Below are 18,431 nucleotides of genomic sequence, written 5' to 3' on the forward strand. Positions count from 1 at the left end.
GTGTGACTCCCTCTCCACCTTCTTTCACCACAAGATAGCAGACATCCATGACAGCTTCAACACCCAGACATCCCCAACAGACAGCAACACAACAGACCCTCCATACACCGTCGACCACGACACCCTGCTGGCCAGGGCCAGCATTAGCATCGATGACACCATTAAGACCATGCGCTCAATCCACTCCGGCTCTCCATTGGACCCCTTCCCGCACGACATCTTCAACAGAGCAAGCAGCACCATCGCACCCCACCTGCGCAGCGTCATTGTTAGAATCAGAGGTCTCTGGTTGGCACGGGTATGCACTTGTGACAAGCAGGGACCTTCTCCTCTAATCAGGGCAAGGGAACTTCTCCATAAGAATAAACCCTGCTCACCCTCTAGGTTGCGTGGCGCGAGCAGACAAGGCTAATCTTCAGGGCGATAGTTAGTTAAGCATTTATGATCACATACAGTAAACCCAATGACCCACCACAGACGGATAGCAGTCGTAAGGTTGTATCAAAAATACGTAGACTTTATGTAAAAAATATACTTCATATGCAGGATTATCACAAGACCATATAACGTTTAGCGAATGAGGCCACCAGATTTAAATAGGCAAAAGTTGTTAAGTGTAAAAAAAAAAAGAGTACCCTATAGGCAAAGAGATGCAAACTGTGAGGAGACACAGGTGACATTATAGAAAAAGGTGAAAATATAATTCCTTAATTGACACAGACACTCAGTGTGATCCTTGTCAAAAAAGTTAAAGCCATACATTTTACCCAAAAACATTTAGCATAGTAAATCGTTTAAGACACTGAGCACAGCCCATATCAATGACCACTACATTACAATGCAGAAACCTGACTCATTTCCAAAATAAATTTCCAATATGCACCATTCATTTTTTTGCCAGCATTACATAGAAACATGAGACACAGTGCAAAAAGAAACAGTACCCTATAAGATTGACCAAACATACTGGGTTTGTAAAACCTTGTCCTCATGACAAAGCCCCGGAGACACTTCCCGCCCTAAACCTGTTTGTACTTTCATCCTCCGTACACGAGCAAGCCCTTCTGATAACCTCCCTGACCGCACCTGGCTGCTCAATCCGGTCCCAGGCACTAACCGACCCTTGCAAACATAGTTTATTGCCCCCACACGGCAGGACTTGTTGCACTAACAAAGACGCTTGATTTAATCAATAGCGCGAACCCTCAGAACTGACCGATCCCATACATTTTCAGATCCTGTCAGAATGTCCAGCTGCGAGATAGCGATCATCTATTATTATTATTATTACTATTTTGTCTGATGCCCGATGGAGCTATCTGGTTTAGCTATTGAGGAGATGGGCCGTGGATTCCCTCCTTGGTCGTCACCTACCCAGTCGGTCTTTAGACAGACTTCCTCTCGTCTCTACGGTTGTCTCTTCCCTTATCCTCATTTTCCCTCCTCCTCTACCCCCCACTACTTTCTCTCTCCTTTCTCTCCTCCCCTAATTGTATTGCTGATTGTTTGATATAATGTTTACTTGTTGATCTTTTCTGGTTTATTGTTGAACCACATAGTTACACTTCCTGTCGTCTCCTACCGCATCCTCCCTCTATTTATATCTCTCCTTCCCTCCTCTCTCAATGTATTGAGACTGAACTATTTTGTCTGACGCCTGATGGAGCTACTTGGTTTAGCTATAGGGGAGAGGGGCAGTGGCAAAGCCAATACGGCTGAAGTTGGATGCCAACAGTTTGACTTAGTCAATGCTTCTTTTTTTATGTCTAGATTTCTGCAAAGCGTTGTTGTTGAGAAAGCTGCTGGGCTGTCACCGATCTAAAGAAATGTTTAAAAGCATAGCAGTACCAAGCACTTAACAGACATACTTTGTATATGGAGCTATTCCCTGTGAAAGGGCAGAATCCCATCACTCACAGTGAAGTGCCCTCTACTCTCTGCTGTAGTGTGTGGAAGAAAATGTGAATGACACATTAACCTATGTATCTTTAAAGCGCACGTTCACCCAAAGGTATCTTGGTGCTGAATGACAGACGTTTATTGTCACCCAACTCAATGGTGCTCCTTTAACTGACCTCAGATGGACACCCAGGGCGAAACATCCTTTACAACGCAACTTTTACCACGCAATGCTTTTACATCGCAACTTTTACAACGCAAACCATTACAACGCATTGCGCTGGTGGGTGCTCTAGGATAGGGAATAGATTTAATTTACAATCCAATACCTTCCCTACTATCCACGGGGACTGGAGTTGGAATAGTAAATTAAACTATTCACTATCCAGCACCCCAAAGCCCTATGCGTTTTAACCCCTTCCATGTTCATGACGAGCTCAGCTCGTCATGCAGTACACTGCTCTTGTGCTTATGACGAGCTGAGCTCGTCATGAAAAAGGGGATCCTGCAAATGTTAGCACAGAGGGGGAATTGCTGCAGTAGTCTAGGTGTTAAAGGCATGCGTTGTAAAAGTTGCGATGTAAAAGCATGCGTTGTAAAAGCATGCGTTGTAATGTCATGCATCCATGCCCAGGATTCGAATCTGTGATCATGAGGTCAAACACAGGGCCCTAGTGGACGCATTAGTCCAGTGAGCCACCAGACATGGCAGGCACTAAACTTAACAGACCAACAGCTGAAAAGGGCTGGCGTATAGTCCTTAAATGTAGGTATATTATACACATAATTTAAGTATAATCAAAAGATTTTGGGTAATGTCAGACCAAACAAAATGCCTTAAGCCTCCATTCCCCTCGTTTACCATCTTTCGGTAAACATTTGATGAACTTTTCTCTGACTCACAAGGTAAAGGCTCCATGTCAAATGTCGTCTTCCTCGTGCAATTTTCCACCACCCTTGTGGTCCCCCAAATGAAAGGACTTCAGTTAGGTTCATTCACCCTCCCCCTCTTTCTTTTGTTGTTGCATTTTCTTATTGTTTTTTACTCTCTCATTTGTATGCACTACGAAGCAATGTTATGTGATATTCCACATTCATATGATTTGCTTGTCATATTTTTCTTATCAATAACCTTTCTTTGACAGTTCAGTTACATCCATGATGTTAATCATATCCCTTCTACTTAGCAGCTGGATTTCAGCCTGCATTATGAAGACGGTACCTTTGTATTTTAGGATTTGCTCTGAACTTGGTTCAACCACATCATTGTTAATTGTAACTCCTGGATGGTTCACCTGTATGAGTGATAACATTTGTAGGTCGATTTCACCTAAAAAGAGAATGAAACATCAACTATGAGGAGGACGTAGAATCATTTAGTAACATTTCTCAATAAGAACATCCAAAATATTCACGTACTGTTAATAATTCATACTCACATTATATTATTTACAAAGTATTTTTACTACAACATGACAAGGCTCACTGATAGCTGTAGGTAAATGGGACAAATAATATCTAATACTCGGCGACGGGGTGCGTATAATGATTATTGGCAAGCGATGGGACAGCAAAGGTGCCCAAGAACTTAAAAAAAAATAATATATACCCTGTGCACTTCTTCTGCAGTAAAAGCCTTGACTGGGGTCAAATATACTATTCCATCTCCAGTCTACATACAGTAGGGAAGGTGTTGGTATAGTAAATCATACTATTCCTTAGGTTAGAGCGCCATCCAGCGCAAGTCATTGTAATGTCTTGCATTGTAATACCTGCATTGTAAAGGTAAACACTGCGATGTAACTGAGTTTTCCCACAGGCCTTACACAGGCATTACACAACAGAGCGACCACTCTGGAGATGACCAATGTATTGCCTGAAGTGTCACGTAAAAGAGCTCCCTATGGGTTAAACTGCTCTTACAGATGTTCGCTCCAGAAACTAATACTCTCCCCGAAGTCCACACAGATCTTACATATCATCGATTTTCAAACACCAAACAATAGATAAGGTCTCGCAAAGCAGACAGGTTGAGGTTTCACACAGTGGATGTATCCTTTAAATGATCCCAAAATATATGAAACGCATTGGCAAAGCCAACTGGTCACAGCTTTAAATCCTATTGGCTTTGCCGACAGTTTCCGTCATGAAGCGCGGCATCCCCTATGATGTGCCTCATGGGTAAAGAATTGCTTTTTAAAAACTTTTGATCAATTTCTAGGTGTGGTTACCTACAAAATGATGCAACAGCTGTTATTGGTAATTAAGAAGAAACCAAACCATGCAAAAGGGTTCTATTTTTAATGTGGGGTTGCAACATGGGGGCACGGATGAGGGGTGTAAGCCCCACAGGTGCATAGCTGGAGTTTTAAAAGTAGTTGGGAGGAAGTTACATGGGCGCGCACACAACACGGGGAGGCATGAGTGGGGAGCAGAAGTAACATGGGGGAGGGGTAGTGGGAATCAACATGAGACAGCAGGTGGGCGGGTCCCATGCGGGGGGCATTGGTGGGAGATCAAAAGGGTGACAGACTGCAGTGTGGAGCTGGTGGGAGAAAGCGAACAGGCAACAGAGGAGAGTTGAGGACGAGGACACGTGAAAGAGAGAGAAACAAAGTGCACAGTGGGAGGGGAGAAGCACATGAGAGAGAAAGGGGAAAAAGACATGCTCTCTCCTAGGGTGCTTAAACAAAAGCGAAAAAAGTGTAGCCTGAGAAAAGTGAACAGTAGAAGGACATAGTAATACATCTATGCTCCAGGGATGAGAAACACATGGAAAGAAAGGAAAGCTGACAGAGCTAATGAATAAGAAGCAAGCAAATTATAGTGACAATGAATCCAACCAAGGGTAAGCAATGGTTGAGTTCTAAGCCACTGTAAGATAACAAAATGTCTTGCAAAAGACAGTGCAAGCCAATAAGGACTTATACAACATAACTGAAGTCAGACTAGACATATCATCAAGTGTTTGCTTTAAAGGAGTGCTACCCGAGTTAACAAAGAGGTTTTGGGCTGTGGCAATGTAGCAATCTTCTAGTCTACATTGAATTTATAACTGCAGACCACAGATAATCCTGTACAGGCCACAGATAGCAGACCTACCTCCAATACCTAGGCTATGGGTGTAGTGTAGTTCCTATCATCCCAATAGGCTCTGCGCATTGGAATAATACCTTCAATAGTATAGGCCTAGACCAGACGTTAACTAGGTCTACTACTGTCGATATTAGACTTAAAGTTTTGGGTTTGCCAGCTTAGCTCAGAGTTCACTAGAAACTTTCTCGAATAGGCAAGGAGGAGTTGAACCTCCCTGGATAGACAAGAAGGGATTTAGTTTCTGATAACCATAGAACATGACAACTTTGCTCTCCCCTAATCAAGAGTGTATCTTTAGAGTCGTGTGAAAACAAAAGACGACTTATTTTACTCAGTCAGTACGTGCATTCTTAGTTTCACCAGATTGTAGAGAAAAGGAAGAGACGGGCGTGTTCAATAAAAGATGGTATTTATTGATCAGTCTCTTTTCTCATACAAGAGAAATGGATCGATATTATTGCAATACTTATGGTTAAGTAAAGTGCATACATTAAAAGCAGAAGTATAAAATAATACTGTAAAAACATTGATATGGTTTCTAAGCCATATGAAGGTTTAAAATGAATAAAATAGATACATACATATATATATTTGACTAATCGTACTCAACTGGTGTTTCTAGCTACGCCTACCCCGTGTACCTGACCTAAGCCTAATACGTGGGCGGGAATAGAAAGTAGCAGTTTAAGTTAAGTTTGTTTTGCCAAGTGACTGACTAAAGAATTCTCTGGAAGGGGTTATTCAGTTCTGTACCTGGAATCTAGGATGAATGAGGGATGGTATCTCTCGTCTCTGGTCTCGATATTCCAGGCTGCCTGCGAGGGCTACCCGGAAGCGCCGGAGCTGGATTTCTCGGCAGGAGAAAGCAGTGTCTCGTTCTCAGCGAGTCAGGAAGGCGGGGCTGCGCCAGCGGAGTCTGCTCTGCTCTGGGCTTCGGCAAGTCTGGCTGCTCCGATCTCGTCACCGCCGCGTGTGTTTGCATAGGGCAATATTGGTAATATTTATACCTTTAAGGTGCCGAGATTGACGTAAGGATGGACATAGATACGTCAATAAGGATGTCATACGACTTGGTCGTTAGCACATTCTTTTGCTGAAGTTCTCGGTGAAATCAAAACAATGGCCGCAGGGTTTTTCCCAGGTTGTCATAGGTTTGATTTGTTTTGAGAACTCCGTATGCCTTATCAGGGGCTGGAGGAATATCGCTTGTCTAATTAGGTGGCAAGCGTTATGACCTAATCAGATAACACGTTCCTGTGCCGTAGTGTGGCTTAATCAGATAACGGTTTCTGCATCATGGGGTTTTTTTGCATCATGGGCTGGCTGCTAGTTAACTTGTTAACCAGAATAGGGTCAGGAATAGGGGGATCGATACAGAACCTATAGGAATACATCACACCCACTCCACGCTAACTATGGACATATTTACTAATCTATGCATAGTAAAACATACTGTAGAGTATAGTGTATACCTTACCACCCCAAAATACATAAATGCATTTTGAAATTATCAAATATACGGAAAAAGGCAATCATATGTATTGTATGCACTCAAGCTGTAGAATAATGCTAAAGTAATCACGCATTTGTATACATTATTGCTAATTGGTATATGAGAATTTACACATGAAATGGCTCTTAATACAGAAAAAAAGGTTCGAGACCATTCCATCACAGAATATAATAATAATGAACATACCAGCGGGCAGCTAATGTCTATAAAGTATCTAAAAATAGAAATTTTAGTTCTCTAAGAATAGTTCTTACTTTAAGCAGAAGATAAGTGTCCCGAAAAATTGTAAAAATATTTTGGGGCTGCTGAAAAAAATTGCTGTCCGTGAACTGGAGGGAAAATTGTTCATGTGACTTTATTATTAAAGTTGAAGGCCAAATTCAGGGAACGCCGTGTGCGAGCTTGCTCAAAAGTCTCTATTTCTGCTCTGGTGAGAACATCATATCATTTAGACTATCGAAAAAGCTGTCAACAGCTTCCTGGGATAGTTCCACTAACTCGGAAAAAGGTGTAACCATGCATTCGTGCGCATGATTGTCTCCATTGACGTTTTGAATAGGATTGCTGACAGAAGGTCGTACCTGATCGATGCTGCTTTCATCTTGAACTTCACTACCCCTTAATCGTAGTGGTGAAGCTTCCACGAATGCCGTCATCAGGATTGGTAGCCTTTGAGGGCAGCACAAAGCATGAGCCTTGATTGGACTCAACAATGTTTCTGCATCCATTGGCGCATCTGATTGTAGCGTCAGACAGGTGTCTAACACGCATTCTTCTCCGCATAGCAGGCACCTTAATACAGGTAAAACACATCGTTGCCACATTGGTCGAAATGATAGAAACCAAGTCATGTTCAAGTCTCTAAGCCGGGATAGTCCCAGGATTTTTGATATCCGGTCCCGGTATCCAATGGCTAGGATTGTTTCTTCCCTTGTCGCAGGTGTTTTGTCTGTGACATGGTTTGCCATAATGAAATATTAGGACCAAGAATAGGATTCCTGCAATTAGTCCCAAAATGAGGGGAAGTCCGCCAAAAATCGAATGGACGAAATCTGGAAAAATACCCAGTATGGCTTTGAATGGTGTTAATGCCATTGAAAATACTGTCTTAAATACTTTTGAGACTCCACTGGTATCAGAAATATTTAAGATTTCATTCAGGATTTCTGCGAAATGTATGGGGGAATTAGTTGATAAAGAATGAATCTCTGCAGTCGTCCTTGCGACTAGGAGATCATACGTTTCTTTTGATGACGTGAGCCTGGTCGGCGTCTGAAGAAGCACTGTTTTCATTCTGCTTAAAGTATCTATTCGAATAGAAGTAATTTTCAAGTTGGGCCATGCCCTTTCCTCCCTGTCTGGAAAGGAGCTGGGGAACAATAAGCGTCCACAGCACTTGACCTTCGCAGTCGTAGTTACGAGATAAGGAGTCCCGGGCATAAGACTACAACATCTGCGATCTACAATTAGAATGTAACTCCCATTATAGAGTCTTTGAAAGAATGGTTCTATCTCTGTTGCAGGTGCGCCTTGCTGGTGAAATGAAAGGTTATATGAATTCCCTTCACAGGCTCCATGCAAACTAATTCCATTACACAGAAGTGTACCGCTTAGTGACATTGCACAATTATTGCCACTAAGAAACACTTTCTGTCCTTTATTACTGACACATGCATGTGAATAGGGCAAGTTCCATGTTGTTTTAATGTACCCTTTCCCCAATTTTTCGTACATGCCAGCCTGTATATATTTTTGGCAGTATTGAAACCTGAAGGTAGATATTGGAATATTAATTATCCCATGTATTATCCATTCACTGACAGGTCGTTCTGACATTGTCACTGGTAATCTCTCGAGTTTCTCAATGCTCAGGATTGTATAATCAGCACCCTTCTGGGCCATACTGATTTGTTTATCAGTAAGGTTAAAGATATTAAATAGTGACGTTGTATTGATTAAACGCCAAGGCACATAGCCTGAACGCAGATTTTGTAACGTCCAGCCAAGCTGTACAATAGAACGCAATTGAGACTGACCGTGTTGTAACAACAGTAAGTCTTGCGATATTATGTCGATTGCTGAAGACACAATGCTGTCCAAAGAAAAAATTCTGGAGGACAGAGTCATTAACCCATTGTCCACTACAGAAAGTGATTTTTCCAAATTAATACGGTCAATTTCCCGTATTCTTTCTGCTGTTTCAATTTGAGTCACCTTCCAGGCCTCATTGTATGCTGCATATACAGAGGCTGCTATGAAACGTTTTTGACGCTGTTTGCGCGGTCCCATAATGAAATCACGCAAGTCAGCACCATCAGTAAGTAAAGTTAGGTGTTGCTTAATTTCTGCCAGTGTGGAAGTTTGTAGCCATTGAAGGCATAATTTGCCCACACTGTAGGTGGTGATTATCCCTGGGTGTTGTCTTTGGGGATATCTAGGGTCTGGCCTGGTCAATTTGAACCCCTGTGTTTTGTTCAGGAATCTGTCTTGACAGTTATTAGTATCTGTGGGCCAGATCAACCACTGTTTCCATTCAGGATGTGTTCTGTTTTGGTTTAATACATAGTTTACGTCTATCTCTTCATCTGTAGAGCTATTGCTGTTCATTGTTGGTTTTGGAATAGACGGTTTATTTAAGTCTTTGATTTTGGCTAGGCCAAGACAGGTAGTTTGTTGAACAGTGTCATTTAAAAATATAATTTGTTCTGGGATCATGCAGGCTCTAAACAAAGATTCTATACCTTGTACTTGCCATTCTTTTGTACCCCAAACACTTTTTAATTCAACATTTTTGTCCCAATAATCAAAACCAAAAGTATTCATTTGTTCAAAAAATGAGTCTGAATATATCAATTTCGTGTTTGTTATCATGGTCTTTGTCCCTGTCTTATTTGACAATTTAAAATAAAATGTTTCAGCGTTACTTGTGTTAAAACCTGAAAAGTATTAATATTTGTCATAAAAGGTTCTTGAGCTTCCTTTTGGAGGGGTTGCACAATGTTCCCATTGATTATAATTTAAAACATTTCTAGGTTGTGCAGATCTATGTAGGAAATGGTTACCATAGTGGTTATAACAGTACATACTATCATAATTTGTCGAACCCTGCAAATAATCATGTTTGGTAAATTTAGCAGACATCACTAGGTCAGACATCATAATATTTATACTTTCGAAGTCCCAATCATCAGCAAATGAGCTTGGTTTTACAAAGTCACTCAATGAGATCTTAATTTGGTGTGGATATTTCAGGATTTCGACTGGACCATAGATTTCGTAGTCAGTGTTGTCCCATGCTACCCCACCCGGTATAGGATTGGCTGTGAAGTTGACTGAAGACAGTTCTCTTTTCTCGACGTGTGAAGATGTGTGTGGTTTGAGGATCAAGTTGATTTTCTGACTTGCTGTGTCCATTTTAGCATATTTTCCCTCAATGAAGCGTCCCAAAGTTAGTACCATGATGAGCCAAAGTATGAGGATAAATGCACCAAAACCCACCCAAAATTCAATCCATGGAGAAATCAGATATGTTTCTTTCAGTTGTTTCAAAAGGTCTTTAGATTTATCTTTAAAGGTTTTTGTTGATGGCTGTGTCTTTGATTCACTGAAGCCTTCAGAGGAATCATCGAAGTTTATGAAGTAGCCGGATGCAGTTCTGTCAATTGTTCCAATTGCTTCAGGATTACTGTTTCTTGCATATTCGTTTGTTACTTCATTGTAGGTTGGTGTGTCTCTGCTAAATGTTTTTATTTGGGTTTTCAGAGGTCTAAGTTCCATTGCATTGTTGCATAGTCCTTGTTGTTCTTCTGTAGGCGTTTCGAATGTGATTAGCCTCTTAGTTTGGACCTCTGTATTGGTAGCAAACCTTGGTGTTCTGCTACTTATTGGGAGTCCACTTGGCCTACTGTTTGTTATCGGCCACATGATTGTGGTTTTACCAGGTCGATGGATACAACTCGGTTCTCCTTTTTACCAGCAAGCGGCGGTAGTACAACTGATCTTGTCCCGTTGATAGACAAGACCGGAACTGCTTTTCTGTAAGAAGGCCCAAATTCCTTCTTTACCGCGATCTTTTCTCTGACTAGATCCCCGACTTTTGGAATCCAGACAGGTCTTGCTGGGACAGGTGGTGGTTCTTCAGTTGTTGTTGGCTGTTGTTTCAACTTTATGTTGCTCAGGTCTTTTCTTGTTTCGTTTAAGTCCTGTAAAATAGCCAAACGGTCTTTGATATCAAAGCTTTTTTCCTTCACCACTGAAGTCTGACTATCCAGGTCTAAGACTAACATCCTAGTTCCAAATAATAATTCGTACGGACTGAATCCCTTCAGAGAATTTCTTGGCAGGTTATTTAGACTACGTTGGACACTTATTAGATGTTTGACCCACCCAGCTCCCGAACCTAATACCCTTTCCGTTATAGATTGCTTTCTGCCTTGGTTTTTTCTTTACACCATCCCGTATCCCTCAGGAAGGAAGTGAGAAGAATCCCGCTGTGCTATGCTCATTTGGCCATGTTTCCCCACAGGCTTGAGGGCTAAATGTGAAAACATTGGTCAAACGTAGCATGTTCCTAGCGTATATGCCATTTAGACTCGCAAATCTTTGTATAACAGTCCAGACGTCAGCCGAGTTCTGAGGATCTACATTATAAGTGGAAACTAGCCTGTATATGTTCATCGGACGCTTTGCTTTTTTCTGTTGAATTTTTCTGGAGTTAAACGCCACGGTATTTTACTGTTTCGCTCACCACTGCGATTTCTGTTACAGTTTGGGCAGTTCTTTACAAAAATGGTATGATGCAGGCTCATGCCTGGCCACCAGTACCTTGATTGTAATTCTTCCAGAGAATCTTTTAGTTTGAGGTGTGAGAGACCCTCACCCATATGTGCGTCTGAAATTAACAACGTTCTCCTGTCCATGTTTGGAATTACTCTATCCCCCACTCCAGGGATTCGAGCAAAAGGGACGGAGTTTGCATCGATTATGTATGTATAATTGAGTGGATAGTTGATCGGTAGCGCTGAGCAGTCGCCTTTTGATGACGTTTTCACCGCCAGCACTGTTTCACCGTCAATGTATTTTAATGTACGCTTTTTTCTAGCTACGGAAGCCGATTTAGTTGCTACCGCTGTGGCTGTCTCAGCCAATGAATTCCCTGCAACATGAACGCCATCACGCTGGTGACTCAGTGAGTGTGTCACGTGAGTCTTTGGTAGTTCTTTTTGTAACAGAACTATTTGTTCCCAAAGCAGTTTTTGCTTTATTGTTGCACCTGTGCCATCTTTGTAGCCGTTTTGAATCCATGTCTGCAAATCCTTGTTGTATGATTTGACGCAGTAATATGAATCGGACACTATAAGTGTTGGGAATTCGCGATCCGCATTATCTAGCGCCATTTTCAATGCTAATATATCAGTCTGTTGTTCTGAATTAGTTTCTACTGAGTGTGTTTTTGTTAATAGGTCTTAGTTTACCTCCGCGCCACACTTCTTTTGTAATCTCACATGTGGGGTTGTATGCTTGTTCTCCCCAAACGGAGGGTTGAGCATGTCCGTCTGTATAGATTACACAAGCGTATTGTCGTAATGGCAGAATGTCGATTGGCAGAGGGAATGTTCTTTCATATTCTAGATTTTTCAATTCTTCTAGTTCTGGATCAAAGTAGTAGTATACTTTGTCCGTTGTAATTGAATTCACCCATTGTATCCATTCCGGATTCAATGTTGTTGTTGGTAAATTACAAGGTGTTAGTGCCTCAGAGGCTGATTCTGCTGTTCTGACTGTGATATGTCTACCGTCAGCTTTGTCTTTTTCTCTAGCTATTGCGGTTTGAACTGCATGAACAATGTTTTCTTTAATACTGAACTTCTTTTCAGCCTCTGTGTACAAGTGTGATTTGAATGCAATTGGTACCTTTTCTCCCTCATTAGAGGTCAGGTATGTGAATCCGCATCTTCCTGGGATGACTCGAATCACAAGATTGCGTGTGTTATCACGTGTTTCTAATTTTGTTTTAATTAGCATGTCTGTTTGTAAGGATCTCAGAATTTCTGTGTGTATTTGAGTCCAATTGGTTCTTTTAAAATCTGGTTTTATTAGATCAAAGGGGTTTGACCCTTTCTGCGTAATTTGCAATGTATGTTCTTCCGAAATTTAGGAAGCCTAGAATTGACTGTAGGTTTTTTAGTGTTCTAGGTGCTTGGATTACGGCACATTTCTCTAGGAAATTGTCGGCCAGGCTTTAGCCTTCACTTGATAATTCATATCCTAAGAACAGGACTGTCAGATGGGCAATCCTAGATTTTTCAAAGTTGAATTTGTAACCCTCTGCTGCGAACCCAAGTATTATGGTATTCACTCTCTTCAAGTGAGTATCCAAGTCATCATCTGTTAGGTATATGTCGTCGACATAAGATAATGCTTCGTCATCATATGTTTGTAGTAATTCTGTTACTCTCGCTGAGAATACTCCCGGGCTGTTCTTGTACCCCTGGGCTAACCGACAGAATTGTTTTTGAGTGCCATTTATGGAGAACGCAAACAAATATCTGCTCTCTGGTGCTATGTTTTGACAAAAGAATCCATTAGAGATGTCTAATGTTGTTTTGTATTTTTTGCGCACTATGTTATTCATTAGTGCAGCACTATGCGAGTTTTGCACTGCAAAAGTTTTGCAACATGAGTTAAGGTGTCGGTAATCCAAAACTAGACGATATGAATTGTCTGGTTTGGAGACCGGAAACAAAGGGTTGTTCATTTGTGAGGTGCAAGTTTCAATCACCCCCTGGTATTCTAGCTGATCTAGGATTTCTTTTACCTGTTTTTTAGCTTCTTGCTTAATTGGGTACTGCCTTTGTGCAGTAGGTTGTGATTTTAACTGGATTTTGTGAGGAGGAGAGTCCTCATCCCATCCTACGTGATTTTTATATAAAGCAGGAGCTTGAGCTACTGCCCACTTTCTAGCAAGTGTGTATTTTTTATGAATTGGGATATGATTTGAGAAGGCAGGCATAATTATTTATTCGCCATGAGGGCAATCCCTGACAAACTCTGGTGGCCAGTCTTTTTCAGCTAGAAGGATGTCATAGCCCTTGGAGAGATTATCCCAAAATAGTCCCCTTATTTTTCTAGTCTTATCCCCCTCTATACGTAATGTTATTTCATATATTTTATGAGGTTTGCTAACTCTGGTGTCTGCAGTTTCCACTTGAAGATATTCATTCGTGTCCACTGTCTCCAGATGATTCATAAGGACTTTGCGAGCTATGCTCACTTCTGCTGCGCTGTCTAGCATTGTCTGAGCCCATTCTCCGTTTTTCAGTTGTGTCCTCAGAATTCTCGGCATTGTTAACTATTTTAATGCTGGCTACCTTCTTTTTAGGTCGAGCAGACCTACTCTCAATGCCTGAGCATTGAGAGTGTCTGCTTCAGACCTTTTGTGGCCCGTATTTAGGAGAGTGGACAGCTACCAGACACGCGCTTTGACGAGGTCAGATTTCACCTCGGGAGCGAGCGTCTGGTAGCTGCGCATGCGCGAATCAAATCCCTTGCTCACACACACACACAGGCAGCCCCCACCCCTCTGCATGCACGCACACACACACAGGCGCGCGCATGCACACGCAGGCATACGACACACATACAGGCACACATACAGGCACACTATCCCCTACCTCGCATTCTCTCTCAATCACACAGTCACACAGTCACGCATGCGCACACACATTCCCACACGCGCGCACACACTCCCCCTCCCCCACCCCTCCCAGGCATACACACAGGCACGCACGCACTTCACTTCAGCCCTGGGCCCCACTCACCGACTGCGCTCTTCCGGCGGGCTCCTCTCGCGCTCCGCGTCTCACGGCGCGTCTCGTCTCCTCTTCACAATCGGGGCTCCCTCAGGTCCGAGGAGCCCCGCAACAGACGCCACACTCCTCCTTCTCCCCGGCCCCCTCCTGGGGACCCGGGCTGATTTGGACAGGCAGGGCGCTCCATGCGCCGGCAGCTCGCGGACCTCGGGAGGCGGGACTTCCGGTCGGCCGCGACCGGATTGGCCGGCCGGCCAAGAGCTTCCGGGTCGCCGCGGGACTTGTTAACACTACCGTCCCTGGTATGGCAAGGGTTGATAAATTTAACTTTAGTGCCGCGCCAACCTTGCCCCACGCTACAACGCTATGATAAATGTACCTCCGGATATGACTTTACCTCGATCTGAGAGTGGGCGAGGGGAGCAGGACGGCCACACAGGTCAGTGGGGGATTGTTTTGGGTGGCAAGTAGAGGAGGAAGTGTTTCAATTATGGGGTTGTAAATGTCCGACCTCCTCGGATTTCCAGTTGCAAGTCTGTGCCGTCCTACCCCCCTCCACCACCTCTGCTCTGGAATTCCAGGAATGTCGCAGGATCCTGGTAGTGTAAAGACTGACTGCTATTTTAGGGCTGCTGGAGGGGGCCGTCCCATCCGTAATTCCACCCGGGAAGCAAGCCCTGCCACACCTTTTCTGTACTAGAAGCTGTGCACTGCACAGCCCTGCGAGCACCGTGTACACAGCCAGGGTCTTTGGAAGTATGCGGCAAGGGCAGATCAAATAATGCAGCAGGAGTTCCTAATGTATGCGGCAGGAACATGCGAATAACGCGATACCTTTTGAAGCAGTATTACTTCTCTTTTGTCGTTTCCTTTTTTACACGTTACCACTGTATGAGCAAAGGTTACGCCTCACACTGAACGCCTAAATTCAGCCATCAGAAACTGAAGGTGGCCTGCCACTGTGCTGCATCACGCGCAGTAGCAATTTTAGTCGCTTTTGATCTTTTTGAATCGGAAACATGTTTTGGTTAACATCTGCAAATGATGCTGATTATATTGGATTATGTGGTAAATGCGGCAAATCCATTATGATGCAGAAAATAAAGTGAACTGCATGATTCCACTGGCCCTGCATATAGTGTAATGTAAGCAGACGTGCTGTGCATGATCTTGCGTGTCTCAAGTGTGTTGAACTTAATTTACATATTATAGACTCTGTTTATTCTGCTCGCACCATTAACTTGATTTTCTCTATTCTTAAAAATAAAGTCAAGTACAACAACAAGGTTATGGATGGAATGCTTAAATTTAATCTCCGCCACTGCCAATCACTCGGGCCGAATCCCAGTCCATGTTTTTTTGCCCATTGCACCACTTTGTTTTGGACCCTGCCATATGTAAATTTGTCTTGACCGTGCTCCACTACGAACTGATTAGCCCGAGCTGCCAGGCCAGGTCCTCCCTTAATTGGAACACGACCAACCTAGGACACTGGTTCAAATATGTTCTCTCAATGTTTCAAGCTTTATTACAAATGTCACAAAAAGATGTTAATATTTCACTTCTGTTCTTGGATTTTCGTCAATAAAATACACTGAACATAATCTTCACAAAAGTTATTTACAAAAGTTTAAGCTATTGCCATTTATAAATTACATTCACTTTTATTTTAGTATTAATTATTAAAAAAAATTAAAAGCCATTGTTATTTGTAATATCAATACATCCAAGTCACGTAAATACAAAACATGTTGCATTACAAATGCTATAGGTGTCATATTTGCAAAAGTTATAACTATTGGCATTGTAAATGACAAAGCTATTAATTTAGCTATTTTCAAAAACAACACATTAATAAAAAAATAGTCATTTACAAGACTAATAGCTCAAACTTTCCTAATGCGAGACCTATTGCATTGTAAATGCTTGTTTTGAAATTGTAATTTCTTTTTTAGATGAGCAGGTTCCTTGTCTTTGGACTTGGTGTGCTCTTTTCTTTGTTCTGATCGTCCTCTTCTTTCCGATTTCTGCGAGGAAGTCTGAAAAGATTGAGAGGGACGTGTATCAATGTCTTGATATCTATCAGGTTTCTTAATATTATCCCTATTTCTAAGGTTATATCTTTTCCCAGAGGGGTCACTTTGGGGTGACCTGTGTCTTTGGTTCGGAGATTTTTCTCTCCGCCGAGGAGACCTTCCTCTGGACTGGAATTTCTTTTCTTTAGGATTGGATTGTTTGTTTCCATCCCAGCTCTTTTTTTGTGATGTTGAATTATTATTAAAAAATATTTTTTCAGGACTTTCAATCAGTTGTGGTTTTACTGGTATTCCACCTAAACTATCTCTACCTAGTTCCTCATAGGATTTTTCTATAATTCTGGCAATTTCAGCTGGTTGGTCTGCTATATCTGTCTCTTTTAACCTCTGGCGGATCGCCACGTTTGCTGCTTCTCCCTTTATGTTGGCTAATAATATAGCCGAGACCTGCTTGAAGTCTTTTAGTAATTTCATACCGAGAGTTAAAGCGGGTTCTGGACCGTATTCATCTTGAATTTGTTTTAGCACATCTGGTATTACCGAGATGGATGGAACGTCATGCGTTTTTGTGTAAATGGAAGCAAAGACTGTACCCCAAGTGTCACAGTCCACAACGTGTGGTGCGATTCCCATTGGAAGACAGATAGTCAGAATCCTGTGTTTTTCTAACGGGGTGGTGTCTGGAAACACCGCCTCTATTTGGGTGATTTTCTGTGCTAGCCAGAATGGTATTTGTTCCCGTTTAGCCGGTACTTTACCTAGGCAGGACTGTATGTTCTGTGGTGTAATTTTATTTGTGTTCCCCTGGTGAGGGGTCATCTGTGGAATTTTAATTGCTGGTTGAATTGTTGAAGTCCGCATCACATACTGGACTAATTGTCTATGTATTTTTATTAATTGTTTTAGTTGTATTAAAAGATTTGCTGCAGACATCTCGTTGATGTCTGGATGTGGTGTGTATCCGGCTAGGACCGGCCACGTTGCTCCTGGTCTACCTAAAGGACCGAGCCTGGTGATGTCATTGTTATGTTTTAGGGCGCCATTAAATAAGAGCAGGTGCTCTTGAAATTTAAGTGGTACTTCCACCTCCTCGAAAGGAGCGTACTCTTCAGGAGGTTCCTCTATTTTGTAACAGTGGAAGTACTTTGTTACAGCATTTGCTGCTGGAAAGTTTATCCATGTGTAGAATACCTCTGTCTGCCGATATTCGTGTGCCTCAATTACGAATATGACTGTGCCAGTCCATTTTCTATAAGTTTTAAGGTTATAGATTTCCTTGTGTTGACCGGGATGATTATTATACCCGGGTCAGCTTCCTGCATAGCAGCATCAGCTGCTGCGAGTTCAGTTGCTATTCTAACTGTCTCTCTTTCATCAGCACTGTCTACCATTTTTCCGACAGGAAGGTTATTTCTTTTGTTTGCAGATCAGGTTTCTTATGGAAACAAAGATTAGATGCACAATATTTTGGAACAGTGTATCCTTCAACGTTGACTAAACCAAGAACCATACATAGGAGTTCCCTCCTGCGAGGTCTGGCGGATATGACCTTTCACCCACTCCAGACGTCTTTGGAGTATTATGGGAAAAAGGGGTCTGAGTGAAAAAGCACGACTGAGTTACTCTAAATGTCTTGCGTTAGTTTTATCGCCTTATCCAAACGAGTTGGGCGCCATTTAGTGTAGTTCCTATCATCCCAATAGGCTCTGCGCATTGGAATAATACCTTCAATAGTATAGGCCTAGACCAGACGTTAACTAGGTCTACTACTGTCGATATTAGACTTAAAGTTTTGGGTTTGCCAGCTTAGCTCAGAGTTCACTAGAAACTTTCTCGAATAGGCAAGGAGGAGTTGAACCTCCCTGGATAGACAAGAAGGGATTTAGTTTCTGACAACCATAGAACATGACAACTTTGCTCTCCCCTAATCAAGAGTGTATCTCTAGAGTCGTGTGAAAACAAAAGACGACTTATTTTACTCAGTCAGTACGTGCATTCTTAGTCTCACCAGATTGTAGAGAAAAGGAAGAGACGGGCGTGTTCAATAAAAGATGGTATTTATTGATCAGTCTCTTT

At 42.3% G+C, this 18,431-nt stretch overlaps 1 protein-coding gene across 3 annotated transcripts in view; it reads right to left on the reverse strand.

The window, feature by feature from the left end:
• The window catches only part of LOC144770987 (histamine N-methyltransferase A-like), a 333,433-nt gene that overhangs the window by 68,262 nt on the left and 246,740 nt on the right, over positions 1-18,431 (reverse strand). For all 3 annotated transcript variants that reach the window (XM_078655856.1, XM_078655858.1, XM_078655857.1), the window contains one exon: positions 3,122-3,229. In XM_078655856.1, the coding sequence (XP_078511982.1) occupies positions 3,122-3,229 (108 nt within the window). The remainder of the gene's footprint in view (positions 1-3,121; positions 3,230-18,431) is intronic.

This window comes from Lissotriton helveticus, chromosome 7, assembly GCF_964261635.1.
Source record: "Lissotriton helveticus chromosome 7, aLisHel1.1, whole genome shotgun sequence".
Taxonomy (NCBI): Eukaryota; Metazoa; Chordata; class Amphibia; order Caudata; family Salamandridae; genus Lissotriton; species Lissotriton helveticus.